The sequence below is a fragment of the Xiphias gladius genome, chromosome 24, assembly GCF_016859285.1.
Source record: "Xiphias gladius isolate SHS-SW01 ecotype Sanya breed wild chromosome 24, ASM1685928v1, whole genome shotgun sequence".
Lineage (NCBI taxonomy): Eukaryota > Metazoa > Chordata > Actinopteri > Istiophoriformes > Xiphiidae > Xiphias > Xiphias gladius.
In genome coordinates, this window is record NC_053423.1 from 4,208,298 (window position 1) to 4,226,706 (window position 18,409).

The 18,409-nt window shown below is 40.3% G+C and overlaps 1 protein-coding gene across 1 annotated transcript in view; it reads left to right on the forward strand.

Moving 5' to 3' along the window:
• The window catches only part of ptprua (protein tyrosine phosphatase receptor type Ua), a 188,496-nt gene that overhangs the window by 109,008 nt on the left and 61,079 nt on the right, over positions 1-18,409 (forward strand). Inside the window, exons 6-10 of the mRNA XM_040122540.1 lie at positions 1,685-1,856; positions 3,896-4,189; positions 9,800-10,120; positions 14,269-14,378; positions 17,866-18,067. Coding sequence (XP_039978474.1) covers positions 1,685-1,856; positions 3,896-4,189; positions 9,800-10,120; positions 14,269-14,378; positions 17,866-18,067 — 1,099 coding nt within the window. The remainder of the gene's footprint in view (positions 1-1,684; positions 1,857-3,895; positions 4,190-9,799; positions 10,121-14,268; positions 14,379-17,865; positions 18,068-18,409) is intronic.

The window sequence follows — 18,409 nt, forward strand, 5'->3', positions numbered from 1 at the left end:
TTCTCTCATGCACCAACTGAAAATAGTTTCAATTTTCGTAGTTTGAATATGAGCTAATATTAGTCTTCAAAAATCCATCCCTGAATGCCTCCACTCTTCCTCTGGCCTTGAAGCCCGCACATCTAAGTGCTTTTGAAATGATGGCAGCAGGGAGAAGGCGCTTTGTAAATGAGATCTCAGTATACTTGGTGATCCTTCCCTTGTGTTTCCGCCTGATTTTATTTCACACCCCCATCTCTCTTCACTGAATTGAAGCCTTTGAAGATCATCGGCATGTGAAAGAGCCATTTTATTTTATCAGTTTCACAGTTTTCACATTTGTTGACTACACACACACCCACAGAGAAAGATGCAAACAAACAATACGAGGCTTGTCAGTATACTTTTTGACAGTATACTGCAGTGAACTTCTCTGCCTAAGTCAACTCTTGCTTCAGCTCCTCCCTCCTTTTCTTATTAAGGAAAATAACTTGGTAAAATCAGAAAGTAGAGATATATCACAAACCATTACTGCCTTCTGTTCTTCCATTTGTTGTTGCGGGCCTGTTTGATCACCAGCACTGAGTCTGCTAATTGCTGCTTTCTCTTTGATCTCCCTGGCGCTGTAGAGGTCCTCTCTGGATCATTCTGATGCTGCTCTCCTACACTCTTTATTCTATTTAGGTAGTCCAAATAAATTGTTAGCGTAATGTTTCTTAATCAGTTAACATCATACAGTATTTTCTCCGCTGGCCCAAATTGCAGACGGCTGTCTCAGATGCTATTTAGATCTTTAACATTAGCGTGTTCTGAGTCCAAACCCGAATTAGTTATTGCACCAACTCTTAATTACAATATGATGCAGCGTTCGTTGGCAGACAAGAATGGCAGTAGGCTTGGCAAACAGAAGCATTTATTTGCATTAAAAGCCTGCAAGTGGACTTTAAAGTTTATGTAAAAAATCCAAAATGTGCACACTCCACTCTGAAGAGTCTTCAAACCAAAATACAAAGAAGTGTGAAAATAAAAAATGTTGGAAACAAGTTTAAAAACTCTTGGAAAAAATTTTGGAGGTTATATGAAAGAGGAGATTATATTGATACCAAAGCTAAAGGTAGAATGAGCTCTAATCTATAGCTTTAGGCAGTAGTACCCATCCACTGTACATCTAATTTCATGTTTTCTAACAGCACTGCATTTTTTTCCTATCCTCCTAAACCAATTCAGACATGTCAAACCCACTTACTTGAGAAAAGCATGAGCAGGCGACAGCTTACATAATAATCTTCTTACTCTGTGAGAGAGCTGCTATATTGTAGCTTGCACCTGGGACAGCTCATTGCAAATGTTGTCTTCTGATTTCCTGTTACACTGGTTGAGCCAATTGCCAGTGTGCCTGGAGTGTTGACACATTAGCATGGCAAGAGATGAGGAGATGTCAGCTCGAGCCCCTGTGCTGGAAACAACAACCCGGGAGGCCCGTGTCACCAGCTTTCGCGAGCAAAAACACTATTGTTACCAGTGACATTTATCACATACTTATTATCCTGCCCTCCCATGTAGCTAATTCCAACCCTCCTTTGTCTTCCTGTCTGCTTCTCGGCCTGCCACCCTTTTTTAATGACTTGAATAGATTTCAGGGAAATGTGTGGTTGGGTTGGTGTTTGGCTGATTTCATTCTCTGTGGTCTTTGTCTGGTTGTCAGCGGAGAAACGGTATGGTGCTGGACTCGTCCTTGCTGTCACGGTTGAGCCACAAGCGGCTGATGGCAACTTTCCAGGTGGAGGCACAACGTGGGGAGCAGGACCTCTATCGCTGCATCACCCTGTCCCCCAGAGGTGCTGCTGTCTCCAACTTTGGAGAACTCATTGTCAGAGGTGAGTTACATTTAGGAACATGTTAACAGTCTAGCACATATTCAGGCCAAAGAACTATTTCAGCATTTTGGGAAATATGTTTATTAGAGAGTGAGATGAGAAGATTGCTACCAGTCTCATGTCTGTGTGTTAAGTGTGGAGCTAGAGTCAGGACATGTTTAGCTAGCCAGTGGTCAATTGAGAAATCATGTGAAGTTGCTAGATGTCGCAGAGGGCTCTTTTACAAAGATATGATGTCATTACACAGTAATTAGCATATCCGTGCCATCAATTAAAATTTAAAACAATTGAAAACATTTTCAAAAAAATCTGGTCAAACTAAGGTGAACTGCCTCTAACTAGCTCGTTACTTACCTTGCTATCATCCCATTTGCATTAATATACAACTACATCTATCTCTAATTTCAAAAACTCTGAATCTACACTACTCATCTTGTAAATCGGATAGTAAATCAAGTGAAAAAAATAAAACTAAAATGAAATTGTAAAATTATCAAGTTGTTTCATTTAAAACAAAAACAAAATAGAAGGAATTCCCCAGGCAAACGATGGGGAGTCACGATTGTTAGTTTATACTGGTGTACACATTTGCAGTTTGTTGATGTTTCTGGTAGGTTGCTATGTTGACTGAACGTGCTGCTGATTTCCCCCACTCAATGAACACAGTCAGTAGAAAAAAGGTGCAGCCACAGTAATCAGGATGAGTGCACACACTGATTGAAAAATATTGCCTGCTCACGAAATTGCCAGGGTCTTAAAAGTCACCAGATATTGCTAGAAAATCACTAAGATGGCAACACTGAGCATAAACAGCATAAAAACTGGGAGCAGAAGGGAACAGCCCTACTCTGTCTATGTTAAAACATATGCCTACCACCACCCCTAAAGCCTATTAATATTGTGTATCTTGTTTGTGTAAGCTGTGCGTAAATAGGAATGCCAAAATGAAATTTTGGGGTTATATACAGTAGTTGCACTTATGCTGGAACCATTTCTTGTCAAACAAGGCAGATGTAATGGTCAGAAGTCCTATCATCACAGTGTGGTTTCCAGGTTCGGTGACATCTTGCCCATGCGGACACCAAAAAAAAAAGTTCCCACTGACGACATGTGGCAATGTAGCTGGAAAATGCTGCACAGAAATACTCAGCTGTTGTTTGTCAAGAAATAGTTCCAAAATGACACTAATTTTCACTGTCCATTTTTATATTTCTCTTTCTGTATGGGTTAAACGAAAAAGAGTTTTGGGTACTGGCAGGCAGTTTTCACCTCCCTCCACTCATTATTCTTGGCTAAGCTAACCACTATCTCCAGCTTTAGACTCACTGCACAGACACTGACCGCTCACTCTCTAAAAGAGAGCAATTTAGTCTGTTTTCAAAAATAACTTAAAGAATCCTTTAAGTAAATAAACAAGCATTTTCAACATGTCTTGATTCATGTCTCAACAAATCATGTCATAAAACACTCAAGCCTAGTCAATTTGTACTGCATCAGACAACAACCCTCTGTCTGCAACACCATTTGATGAATTACTTTGATGTTCCCTGGGTTGATAACGGTGGCCATGTCCACCAAGGCTGAGTTTTTTATGTGCAGAGTGGAAAGTAGTTATGCAATTGTTCATTCAAATAAGCTCTTATTCAGTGTCATTAGAGTGAACATTAAGAATTTGCATCATTCAAGAGTCTCTCTCTTTCTGTCTCCCTCTCTCCCTCTCTCCGTCTCTCTCGCTCGTTCTGTCCTGATGTGATTAAAAGATTTGTATGACTCAGTGCTCTAGCAGAGCAGAAATAATGTTATTGAAACTATAAAACAAAAAGAGACAATCCATGACAGAAATCCTTGACTTCTTTTTTGCTCCCATGTTGTGGTTGTTTTCTGCTGAAAATGGTTATGTATGACTGTTCATCAGTGTTTTCAGGACAGATTTTAATCTATAGCTCTCTGTTGTTTCCAAGTAAAATCGCTTGTAAACAGTACCAAAAAATGTACTCTAATAGGAATATACTTTTAGATATATGATGTCTTTATTGCAGTGCCCCCGACACCGATTGCACCCCCCCAGCTCCTCCGGGCAGGCCCTACCTATCTGATCATCCAGCTCAACACTAACTCCATTGTGGGGGATGGACCAGTCATTCGGCGGGAAATCCAGTACCGAGCCAGCCAGTCCACATGGACAGAGACCCATGGTGTGGGCTCACTTACTTATAAGGTTTGGCATTTGGAGCCAGACACCGAGTACCGCATCAGTGTCCTGCTCACCCGGCCTGGGGAGGGGGGCACTGGAGCACCTGGACCCCCCCTGATCAGCAGGACAAAGTGTGCAGGTGAGTCAGATCAAGCATTGAAACATCCTCCAAAATTATAGATAAAATCCATGGCAATGAAGCAAATTGCAGCTTTAGTATCAAACACAGAGACAGAGCTGCTCTGGCACCAGAAATAATCTCATTGGTTGGGATAAACCTCAGTGGGTGAGACTTAAATAGCTTTTCTTTTCAGATTATAGCCCAGTGGAAGAGGCAGGAGAGGAGGAAGCTAATATTGGGAAGTCTACAATTTTAATTTTATCCATTCCAAGATCCACCCCCTGCACTAAGGTTTACCTCAGTCACTGACAATATTTTCTCCTCCAGACATTGTTCCTCTAAGAAATATTGCTAAAACTTGAATGTACTGAAATGATGTGAAGACCTAATTATGGCTGAAACGGATGATTATTTTCATTATTATTTTTCAATGAATAAATTAATCTTTTAGTCTATTTCTTTCGTAAAGAAGAGAAACATGCTTATCGCAAGTTCTCAAAACCCACTTTAAACTTGCTTTAAATTGTTTTCAAAATCATTGTTTATTAATAGTTGATTGACTAATTGATTAGTACGTTGATTAATCTTTTCAATACTAAATCATTTTTTTGTGTTACTGATGATCAGATGTATTTTTTCTATAAATCACACGATCTACGAATATAACTTATAATAAAATGATGGAGGAAGGGTCTCAGCCCAAAATAGAAAGTGTAATTGACATGTGACTTTTGATGACACCACTAGTCGTATAGCAAACAGAAGACTTAAAGCATCAGCACAAAACAACAAACAGAAGACCATCTGGTTACTCCTGCAGTTCACAGATACAGAAATCCCTGTTTTCACAGTCTGTTCCTGCTCTGATGCTCTAAGATCCACCCGTGTTCTGAGCTGCAGTGAGAGCTGCATCAAACTGTTTGATGCATCACTTAACAACTTATAGTTTGCCTACAGCCACTGAGAACAAAAGATTTGTTTATTGTCATTGCAGCACGGAAGGTTTCTATCTATCATGGGCTTACCCCCAATAAAAAAAGCATTTATATGAAGAATTGAGGTATGCCTTCATCTACAGTCATTTACATGCAAGACAAGGATTGTGGAAAATCTGTGAAAAACAACAGATAATGTGTGATAATTCATAGCTGTATGTTAATGACTGGTGTGAACCTGGCTGTCAAGGAAAGTATAGTTCAGGACTATTAGTGTGTGTAGTATTAATGTTCTCATTTTCTAAGTAATGAAAATACTCACGTCATACTGTCAAGTAGACAGTATGATGCCCCTGTCACCTGCCACACTCTTTGATCCACTCTCGTCCATGTCTTCCAGTCGCCCACCTCCTGTCTGCTCCCATTGCTCAGACCTGAAGCTTTAGCCCTGGGGAGAAAGCTAGAGACAGCAGAGGTCCTGTGACATAAAACTCTGGATGAATTTGTCTTCCTAATGTGTCACAGAGAGTCATTTCTTTTAACAGAAAGACTTCTCTTTTGAACCGTTGAGTTGAGTGCGACATTTCATACTTAGTGGTGCAGAGGATTTCACTCCCAGGGCGCCATTGTGGAGTGTGGCCAGCCACACAGAGGCCCAGTTCAGAATTTAAACGAATTATGGTTTTTTTCTTTCTTCCCCAGTGATCATGCTTCTTGTGTGGCTACAAATAGGCGGTCTTGGCATGAATGCGAATGGGCCATTCAAGTACTGTAGCATTAATACCTCCTGTCCTTCTCCTTTAATCCACTTGTTAAAGTTTTTATTTGATTACAGAGTCTTTTTCTGATGACATAATTTTCTTATTGTATTTTTGTAAAATTGGTAGTATGTACAGGTATATTGCTTTCAGGCCAGTCATTTGAATGCTTCCATATGCTTAAAAGAAAGTGCTTGTAAAACCTTTTAAACAATGTTTTCCTCCGTCTGATTTTGGGGGTCTATGTCCCGATAGGAAATTTGACATTTGTGGCAACTTTACACAGTCATTGGACAGATGTGTGGAGGTACATATGGTTGTACTTTTCCTATTTACATCCGGATGCAAAACCATGCATGCCTTCAAAAACAGTACCTGACAGAAGGCTCACTGTTATCCTCATTTTTATGATTCAGTGAAGCTATAAACATTAAGGCCAGAGACACACAAAGGATATAGTTCTTGGAGAGAACTGCAACCCACTACAGAGTCTGGGACAACAGGCTTTCTGCCTCACCTTTTAGTGGGGCCATCCTTTGGAAGTAGTTGGACAAAATGTTGTACAAACTGTTTTATGTCACCAATACTCTTCAGTGTCCCCGGGTTAAGTAAGTGGGGGCAGACAGCATTTGAGTGTATTGCTGTCTATCATAGTGTGTTTTTTGATACTACCAGTGTGGGGAGCCAAAGTCATAGATTTTCAAATTCTTCACATAGTGACTGCATTTGATGATTCCAGTTTATTAAAATTCTGGCCTTATTTTTGTAGTTTTGGCCATCATTCCTGTGAGACATAATAATATTGCTCTTATGAAGTTAATTGAGATCGAACGATAAGACGTTCAGAAGGCAAGAAGAACAAGCATCCGTCATCATATGATCACACAGGCTTTAAACAAACCCTCAAAGTTGCTGTAGTTCTGCGCACACACAATTTTTTTGTGCAATGAGAGATTAATAGCAACATTTCAGGTGAACTCACTTTCTATTGTACCTCAAGATAAAGTTGTCTAGATCATCTAAACTGTTGGTTTGTTTATAACCAGTGTGATTGTCTGACTGCTTGTGTTTTTTGCCTTGTCAAACTTCGTTGTGTTCCAAAATCTCAGCTGTTACTTAGACTACAATGTCTTCATAACTGATAATAGTTATGGCCAAAAATCCAAACATAAGACTAAAATTATGATAAACTGGAATTATCGTTAAAGTACTAAAAAACTCTTGGTGCACTATTGGTGGTGCAGGAAGTATTCAGCATTCCTGGAGTCACACTCGGGTACCTACTGTACATCTGCAATCTTTAAAATGTGAGGTGGTGCGTGGCTTTGCATATAAGTAATTTTGGCAGCAGTAATTGTTACCACTCACATTCCATCAACACAATTTAAATATTAGTAGTTAAATTTCAATATATTGATACCTGCAGAAATTCATTCTAATGTACAAGTGTTAGCAGCGAAAACCCCGTGTGGTTTCAATGGTAAGTATGAGGGTGTACGCTGACAGTTCATCATAATTCCGACATAGCTCCTGGCAGGAGGGACAGGCCTCAGTGGCAGCTCACTGAGGCAGCTGTTAAAGATGAGGAGGATGAGATGAAATGTGCAGACCCATAGGGACTCTCCCTCATTCATCTTTTCCTTTTCCCCCTGCTCATCTCTTGTCCAGCTTGCCTATCCATCCTTCACTGCCTCTGCCTCTGGCTAATCCCTCTGATTAGGCTAATCAAGCTGAATGTCAGTTTGGGGCAGTACTGGTGGAGGACTGGAGGGTGGAGAGGACAGGGAAGAGCTTGCTGTGGTGTTGCTGTAATGATGAGTAATGGAGTCTGGGGCAGAAACTGAACATTCAGTCAGTGAGCCTCTGGTGGCAGACTTGGTTTTAGCTGGATAAAACTGCTGTAGGGGCTGATATTGTTGTTAACCACTTATTCTCATGCTGTATGATTGATTGATACTGTTCCCTGGGAAGGTTTTAGCTTGTATTGGTATCGGCTGTGAAAACACAAATCAGCCAAACTCTGCCCGTCTCACCCTTTTGGGAAGAGCAAACATATTTCAAATCAGCAAGGACTCTTAAGATGTTTCCTTCTGCATCTCCACTCTGTCCCCTCAGAACTGATGTCTCCTCTGTGACATTGCTTTGGTAATTTACGTGGCAACTCTGATCTATATTAAGTGTTGAAGCAGAGCTGTAGATACTGTCCAGCCTCCCAGCAGTTGGCATCTCTGCACTGCCAGTCCATGCCATGATAAAGGCATTGCCCTCCTCTTGGTTTATCTGATGTCTCAGCCGTACACTTGGAGATCCAGGCAAGGCTAAAGGACAGAAATAACCCCCTGTGTGCTTGAAAGAGGACATTTTACATGACAGGGACATGGGCATTTGCAATCTCAATGTTCACACATGACAGCAGTAATTAGGCATTGTACGTCCACGTATAATTCTCTGCCGGGGCCATGCCCTGGATGCCTACTGAACCTCATTCACATTAGGAGAGAAGGGAATGTAGATTGCTACACTGTATGCTACTTCCTCCAGCAATTTGATTTGTTTTTTCATCATTTCAACCCTCTCCCACCTCATCGTGTAAGTTTGGGAAGTCAGCTGCAACTGTTGCTGTCTCCTTCTTCCCATCAGTATTCCTTTTTAAAGCTATCCTGGGTAAGATTTTTAGGTAAAAGTGCCCTTGTCTTGTCAGCATAAATCACAAAAATATGCTGCAAGAGAAAACAGCATCCCATCCAGACATCTGTCTCCCCAGTCACATCCTCTCGGGAGATCCCAAGGCAGTCTCAGGCCCTCCAGCATGCTTTGGTCTTCCCTTGGGTCTCCTGCCAAATGGATGTGCACAGATTATCTCCACAGGAAAGCATCCTGATAAGAAGTCCAAAGCACCTCCGCAGGCTCTATTCAGTGTAAAGGAACATTGGTTCTACTCTATAATCCTCAGGAGAGGATGTGGTAACCTGAAAAAGATACTGGTTTTGACCACTTGCACCCGTGAACTCATTCTGTCGGTCAAAGCTCATGACCATAGGAGAGGGTTGGAGTGTAAATCGATGGGTTGATCAGTGCAATACTTCATAGATGCAGACACATTACCAATCCACCCATCAATTTCATCCTCTGTCCTACTTAACTTGTGAACATCACCCCAAGGCACCCTAACTTAATCTTGTCGGTCAACAAGTCAACCCAAGACATGCTGACAGGTGTTTTTTAAGTGTACGTGGATGGTTATATGGTTAATATCTGAAACCGTCCATTAAGGTGTAAAAAAAAATAGCACTTCTGGATTAAAGCAACAATAATTGATATTTATATATTAATGGATCCAATAACTATGTCTACTGTGAAAAGGCTTGCTTGTAAGAGATGAACCTACAGAGAACTGTCACCAAGTCTGCAGTTCCCTTTATCGCTACGTAGCGTTTTAGCATTTTTTAGCTCTTTGTTTGGTTTTACAACCTCTGACATGAATGTTTTGGTTCACTGTCACTGCTCTCATCAACCTCATTTCAAGCAGCAGGCAGATGTATTTTCATCACAGCTGAAACAAGATTCCAAATCAATGGTAATGCCAATAAATGCAACTGCTTGCTAACATGACAATTTTAAATTGGGATAACATGTAAAAGCTTGTTCCGCTATCCCAAAGTAGCCAAAAAAATCAATTAATGCTGGTTTAAAAAGATTGGCGTTCCTGCACCTTTGATTAATAAATAAATAAATTTGATTGGCAGTTTCATACTTGTGGGCCAGTGGACCATCAGAAAATCCATTAAGTTTTTACCTGTTCTATATGTATTTTTCCCTCTCTGTGTGCCTTTTTTGGGGGTGTGCATGAGAACGTGCTGCGTGTGCATTCCAGGACTTCTGGTAAGTATGCGCACTGTATTGATACATATATTTCTGCTTTTTGTCCCTCTTAGAGCCCATGCGTGCCTTGCGGGGTCTGACAGCTACAGAGATCCAGCCACGGCTGCTTGCTCTTCAGTGGGAGCCCCTGGGTTACAACCTCACCCGTTGCCACACCTACTCCTTGTCCCTCTGCTACCGCTACTCCATGCCAACAGGAGGCAGCGGAGGGAACAATGCCACCGTCAGAGAGTGCCTGTCCGTCGATCGTAACACTTCTCACTTCATACTGAGAGACCTGCCACCCTTCCGCTCAGTTCACGTCCGGCTAGCGCTGGCCAACCCTGAAGGAAAGAAGGAGAACAGAGAGGTCACCTTCCAGACCGAAGAAGACAGTGAGTGGGCGGTTTCATTTTACCCAGTGAAGACCAGAACAAAACAATGCAAGGGTTTGCTTAAATAAGGCATTTTACCTCTATGCAACTGCAACCTCATTATGCAGAACAGGGATGTTTTTTTTATGTATGCATTGAAGCTCTATTTTCATAGTTTCTCATTTCAGGGTTTAGAACTTCTTGAATTTCTAGTTGTCTATGCATGCTCCTTCATACTCATATAATTATTGTGTACTTTGCTTACAAAAATCCATGCCTTTAGTCATCCAGTACCAAATACACAACTATTGACTCACAAAATAAGCTGGATCAGGGTAACTAAATGGAGGATCAGCCTTTTAAATGGAGACCAGTGGAACAATAATCAGCTCAGGCCGTGATCGGTAGCAAAATGGTAAAATGATTTTGCTTATCTTTGTATTGATATTTTCCTGTGTACATTAGCAGATTAGGCACATTCTAATGCAAATTCACAGAGAGTGGAAGTACAGAAGGTCAAACACTCATTGTTATGTGGCATAAGCAAGACTTTTCAATGTAATTGAATGCCACTCAAGGATATTCTTGACCTGGTGGAGAGAGTGAGAAGGAATGACAGTTATGATATGAAACTGGCAGTCACCATTGGTTGGCCAGCCAAGTGCTGGAGATTCCCCATTGGACGTTGCTGTTTCAAAATGAATTGTTGTGAACAGTTTCTATTACGTCATCAGAGCATCATTTACAGACAGTGTTGCCACCTTAGTGCCTTTGTCACTAGATTTATCGACTTTTCAGACCTATTTAGCGCCTTTTTTTCATAAAAGCACCTAGTGACAAATCTATTCGAGTAATCTCACTATTTCATACTTGTTCCATTGTCTGACAACAGAAACAGAACAACAGGTAAATGAAAGCAGCTTTATTGGGAATTTGGCTTTATTAAATTACTGTATATATGACCACAGACAGAAGGAGAGAAGGAACCAGGCAGACACCAGGCAGAATGCATCTAGGAACGTTCAGCAACTTTTCCAGGAGGCTTTCGCTGCTGTCAATTGAAAGTAGTTGTTTACCGCTTTTCCGCAGCAGTTTTCAACGAAGTCCTCCATTTCTCACAATGACCATATACTAGGTTTTGACCGAGTCTTGTGTTATGCATCTGCAAAATGCATTTTACATTTCTGATAAAAAAAATGTAATACTGTTTCACATTCAGTTTTACAACAACACTTGAAAATACCAAGCAGTGGAGGAGATATGGAAAAAAACAGACAGTGCGCTTAATTATCTACACCTACACATTGCTGTCTTTTAGGCAGAAGGAAATGCATTTACATAAATGGAATAACATACAGAATATAGCAAGGGGGTTTTAAAGTTATTCATTAGATTTGACTGGTCAGGAAGCTACAGGTTAAAACACGTACTATATCTAAAAAAGAAAAAAACATGATTTTTTTTCCCTCACTTTACTTGACATTTTGAATGTCAGCACCAATGGAAAGTTTTGCTTTTGAGCCACTGAATGCCAATCTGACAAACTGACAGTCTCCAATCTCCCTGTCACATGGAGAGCAGCCATCACCCTCACAACTACAGTAATTGAGCCGAGACCAGTGACAGTTCCTCCTGCCTATTTCCTATTGGGCTCAACAATCAAACACTGGTGTAGTGCTTTGCTTACGCTGTGTGTCTGCTGCTTGGCGGAAGCAGATTCGGCTGTCAGGGATTCCTGGATACAGCAGGATTTTCTTCTAGGGTGCTTTGCCTACCTCAACTTCACCTACAGTTTGTGACAGTGCGAAAGAGCAAGAAAACAATTTTGGAATAAGAAAAGAGACAGAGGCTGACATTGTCTGTTGGTATGTTAAAGGATAAATCAGCCTGGTTCACATTTTCATAGTTGTGGCCACCAAGTTAGTTGGTAAGATTTGGAAATACAGGGACAACACTGAAAAGAAGTCTGACAGGGCGTGAAAAACAAGCGGTCAGGCGTTTGTACAGATTGTAATAAAAACTACAGGTCAGCGAAATTTATTTGGAAGAGAAAATGAAGGCAAACAACAGGGGTGGAGTTTGACTAAAAATTGGCCCAACAGCCCAACAAATCCACCTGGAGACACACCAACACCCACGTGGCCCTTGTCACACAGTGCAGTGTGATATAATGATTTGATTTCTTAAATGAACTGTGATCATTTGTAGAAGAAAACATTAAACAGAAATCACTGTGCAGTGTTATATAATGATAATAATGATAACAATATAATTATATAATTGTGTAATGTTACAATTGTCATTAACAAGGGGACAGATCAGGTTCTATGGGGATTTAATAAACTATAATTTGCTAAGGTGGGGTTGTCAAGTTGGGCCGGAGAGCAAATCTATGCCCTGGGGCCCCATGACAGTTTACAGGAGAAGTGCACTGATGTTACACATCAAAGTCTGTTTACAGGTGTGGGAGAGTACTCCAGCATATGTGAAAAAAGTTGTATAAAGCCTATTTGTCTCCAGAGGGAGCTGTGTGAAAGCTGATAAAGCGATGTCACTTGAGTCGGCATTGGTTGGCTGTGAAGACTACAAGTTTGAAAATGAAAAAAAAAACAACCAACTGGAGGTGTGGAGTTACAAAGCAGTGAGTTTACCAGACCTCTGTGGATGTTGCTCTTCTCAGCCTAAGGCTAGCGAGTCACAGCTACATTAGCCGCTACTAGCATAACGCACCTGAATATCCTGAAATATCACCAGTCGGGTTGAATAATTGGTAATGTGGGTGCTGGGTTGGGACAAAGAAAAAGAATGCAAGGAATAAAAAAGATTTTGATCCTTTTTTTTTTTAACTGTCTAGTTGGAGTCCAACAATGTTATGGAAGTGCAATGCTAAATTACTAATTTTATACATCCATTCCTACCATACTTACTGTAGTTGTACATTTTCCTCCAGAATGACGGATTATCTTTGGTATCTCAGGTGTGTTTTCCTTTCGGTTTTACCTCTAAACAAAGTGGAACAGATAATCTGGATATAGCAATCAGGGACGATTGTGTGACTGTTTTGTCGCAATAAACTTGGTGAAAACTGTTATTATAACTGATAGAAATGATGGCCTAAACTATGAAAATAAGGGCCAAGTTGCAATAATGTGGAAATGGCCTTTAAATGTGAGCTATCTAAATCTTTTTTTCCCTTGAACATGACACCTCTATTAGGAACACTCAAATCATTTTTCTTCTTTACTTAAGTGGGCACTGAATTACATAATTTTGCTTCTTTAACAGAGAAGGAACATTGTGCAAAGGTTATTTGTTCAGTGCATTATTCTGCCTGTGCTTTCATTTCCCCACCTTTCCTTCATCTTCCTTAATGTTTCTACATTTTATAGTGGAAATCTGATCCAGTCAAAATAGATATAGCCAGGTTTATTTAGGAATTATTTCAGGTGAGCACCTTAGTCTTGATCCACAGTCTCTCATTATCCATCTCAACTTCAGTCATTTACCATGGAAACAGTTACTTTTTTAATCCCCTGCCCAAAACTATCAGACATAGTTACATATCATTTAAAAACTATCTCAGATTTAGAGCTTTTTAATTCTCAGTCTGTAACATGTTACTGCTAGAAGGGTAATATCACCAAGTGTTACCACAGAGCACCAGAGCCAACAATCCGGTAGGGATTTTTGTGGACGATTATTTATGTATTCTCAGAATTTAAGAAACTGGCCTGCACTTCAGGCACACAAAAACTATCTTTACTCCTTTAACAAAATTTATCTCATTAAGCAAAAAATGCAGAGAGGTACTCAGGCAGTTCACAGTTTGGATTACCTTGCTGTTTCTTTGTCAGTAAGGTACTAAAGAAGAAGAATTTACTGTCATCATCGAAGACACAGTGCTCTGTTATCAGACAGTAGAGGCCAGAATCTCAATTCATCCTGAGGGCTGGGAGCAAGCCGGTCCCCAGTTTCCTTTCGTCACCTTCCTTCTGCTTTTTCTCTCTTTTCCTTCATTTTTCATCCTTCCCCATCCCTCCCTCGCCCTGTGCCTTTTCGTTCAGTCAAAGGTGTTTTTACCCCCTGGCATGCCTGCACAAGAGTCCATTAACTTGAGACCGAAGCAGAGTGTTTGTTTCAGAGAAGGTTGTTTTTCTCTCCTGCTGTAGTTCCTGGCGGCATTGCTCCAGAGTCCCTGACCTTCACCCCACTCGATGACATGATCTTCCTCAAGTGGGAGGAACCCATTGAGCCCAATGGTCTCATCACACAGTACGAGGTAGGATACCTTGTTACTAATGCAAAAAAATCTACAGTCCAAACGATACGGCTGCCTTTGCATCACAAACTAATCCTTTCCAGGTGTAGGATGTTATTTTCCCCTTGCCAGTATCTATTTTATTCATCCTCCCTCAGTATAATGACTCAAATCAAGGACAAGTCTCCTCTGCATGTTTTAAACACTGTACTGCTCCTCCTCTTTGATTTTCCCCAGGCTTGTTTTTCCTGTTTCTTGCCCAAATGCTGGTAGCACACATGCGCCTGAGCCACTAGAGTGGGGAGGACCCACTTTTCACAGTTCATGGGATTTACTGTACATGTTCATATGGTAATGAAGCTGAGGCACAGACTTCAGGCTATAATTACATGGGGGACAACCATTCTAATTACTTATTTGCCTAAGAGATACCTCCACAAGGGGGCAACTTTAAATATTTCTAATTAATTATTGATGGCCCCATATCAACCGTAGACCTTTGTAGCATGGGGTTTCAAGCTTTTTCTGTAAGTAGATGTGAAGACCCACTCTGGCTTAACACATGGTTACCTAATGGTGAGAGAAACTATTCCATTCACAAGCAGAAGCTTGGAAAGAGAAGAACTGGGCAGAGAAACAAGTGATGCTGTAACCTTGGTCCACATACATATGAAGTGCCCTCGTCCCTAACCTCCAAACTACTACTGCTCTTGATATCGAGGATTTTTGAGATCTACGCCAATATCCATGTCTGAGAGTCAAAAATCTGATAACAATATTTTGGCCAATATTTGTTTGTTACCATATATGGGACAGCGCCTGTTGAACCTCACACAACCTTGACAAATTATACTGTGTTTGTGAGCACAAAGCTTCACGATGGGTTGAAACAATGTTACAAACCCAATATCACAGAAACAGAAGTTGCTTGTTTTGTAACAGGAGTACATAGAAAACACCTATATTTGCTTAATCACTATGAACCATTTTCAACGAACCCTGACCCTTGAGAAAACCTGCATGGATTTTGCTGTTTTAGTTGCGCTGGCTCTCCTTGAGCTGTGTGAAAAAACAAGCCCTCATGCTAGCATCAGCCAGTCACCCAATCAGTAAAGTTGTGTTTCTTCTCCAATATGCAAAGAGACGACACTGGTATTCTCTTCTGTGCCAATAACATTATGAGAATAAAGGTGTGTTCAGAAAGTGAAGCAAATTTTTATCTTGCATTATTTGCATATGAAATGTGCTGCTTGACCAGTGTACCAACAGTCCAGACATTAGCTGTGACGTTAAACTAGCTTGCAACAGACTGTGTGTATGGGAGTGTGTCTGTGTTTGTTTGTGTGGCAGCTCAGCCTCTGACTGATAGCGGTACTCAGCAGGAACTCCAGTTCTTTCTGTTATGTGTTGTCCAGTCTATCTCCTTTTTCCTCTCATATCTGTATGTTTGTGAAGCAGGTTCACAAAGGCCAGGGATGAGTTGAAACATTTTGAACTTGTGTGGATGTGTCTTCACAACAATTTGTGCTGTTATAGGCGAATTGCATCTTCTTGTGTCATTTGACTTTTGTATGCAATTGTTCTGTCTCAAAAATTTACTTCTGTATTCTGTCAGCAAGACTATATGCCAAGACAAAGATGAGGAAACAGTTTTCTCCTTTGCACAAATATTGTCCCATTCTTATACCTTATATATGCATATACATTTGCATTATCAATTTTTGAGTAGTTTAGTGAGTCTTTTTTTTTTCTGTAGTTGTTGTTGTTGGTTTTTTAAAACAAAATATAGGGTATTCGCTACCCAACATTTCAGTTTATCGTCACTACATGTAGAACAGGATGTGTCCAGGCTTGTATGGCTCCATTTTGTTTCTAAGCTTACCTGGAAAAGCTGTAGGCACATAAAGTATGGTCACTCAGAAATTTAAAAAAGAAAATGCACGGATGTACAATATTAAAGAGAGGACTTTTTCAATATCACATAAAGGAGTTGGGCTCAACTAAACGACCTATAAAACCTGTGAGGAGAGGGAGAAAAAATAGAGAATAATTTACATTATTAAAAGGTTTATAAATAATAAAAAGAGAACAGTTAATATAGGAAAGAAGGCATGAGCAATCATTTTGTCGCCCATAAGTCATGTCCTGCAGTCCCTCTACAACAACTATGTCATCCATTTATTCATCTATTTTTGAAAATGATTATCCTGTTTAGGGTCACAGGAAGCTGAAGCCTATCCTACTGAACAGCCATGCCACCCAAAAGTAAAATGTTACAATTAAAACAGCTGACATGCCACTAGAATTAAGAATGGGCAATTATATAACTAGTCTGGCTGATTGCCACAGTTTTACAAATCTTGATTTACTGACATAAACACATTTATCAAATGACAACGAGAAAACAACATCATGCTGGTCTTCATTCATACTTGTCATCTTCAGTACCTTTTGTTTTTTTCTCTACTTTTACTTTATCAACTAATCCAGAAATGGTTTAAAATAAGGCTAACAGAGCTGTAGAAGAAGAATATGACACAGAATCTACCTGAGTCTGATTATCAGTGGCTAAGCATAAAATTTATCATATCTGCATGAACAGATGACATCTTTTTGCAGTCCTCCTAAGATTAATTGAGAGTTGTTTCTCGTGAGAGTGTTTAAATAAAATGCCATTGAAATTCAATCTTTCAGGTAGTGTGAATAATAAGCTATACACTGGGTAAAGTACATTAAAGATATTACTGTATACCTACTCTACAGGCTTATACAGTAAGATTATTTCTGGCCTAAGAGTAGTGTATTTTTGGAGAATAGTTACAATGACCTAATTTGAACACATGCTGAGTGAAAGCTGAAAATCTAACATTGAATTTTTTGAAAGTCTGACCATCTCCATAAACTTAAAAGCTGGTAATGGGTTGCAGCTCCTTTTTACTAGCTATGCTACCCGTGTGGCTCTAGGGCAATTGGTCTGTCAGGCAGTTGGTTGGTCCATCATTTTAGTGCAGACTAAAACATCTGAACAAATATTCAATGGATTGCCATGAAATTTTGTGCATATTCACAGTCCCCAGGGAATGAATCATAGCAACTTTGGTGATGCCTCGACCTTTTCTCAAGTGCCAACAGCTGTCAAATATATCAACATCTGCTTTACAGGCATCTATGGTTCCCAGACGATGAATCCTAATGACTTTGGTGACTATGGAATAATTTTGGTGACCCTCTGACTTTCCCTCTTGCACCACCATCAGGTCTAAATTGTAACTATATACCTGAAAAACTAATGGCATTCCCATCAGCCTCAGCTTTGTGTTTAGTGCTATTAAGCTATTTTTAGCATGTTAACACACTAAACTAATATCGTAAACAGTATGTTAGCATGCTGGTGTTAGAATTTAGCTCAAAGGATCGTTGGGCCTAAGTACAGTCTCACAGAGCTACTAGCATGGTTGTAGATTCTTGGTCTTGTTTTAATCCAGTGGTGTCTTTTCCCTGTTCCCAGATCAGCTACCAGAGTATTGAGTCGTCAGACCCGGGCATTAATGTGCCAGGTCCTCGCCGTACGGTGTCCAAACTGAGGAACGAGACCTACCACATGTTCTCTGGTCTGCATCCCGGAACCACTTACCTGGTGTCAGTCCGCGCCAGAACCGCTAAGGGGTTTGGCCAAACGGCGCTCACCGAGATCACCACCAACATCTCTGGTGAGGCCTTGTGCTGACTGCTGTAGTTGTTGTGGATGGGTCAGTTATGTCTATACACAAGTGTACAGTATGATTGGTTTGGGGTTGAGTAAGGTCAAAGTATGTTCTTGAATAGTCCAAAAATGACACAATGTACTTATATGATGATAATGTATATTGATAATGCGGATTTCAGTCATTATGACAACACCACTTCATATAAAAAAACCTGTTTTACCCCACAAAAATGTGTTCCTACTCAAAGTATTTACTGACTATAGCAAAGGAGACTAAGTAATGACTTGTAATTCCCTCCTTTTGAAGAGCTTTTGACTGAATTACGCATACACTTTTAGATTATAC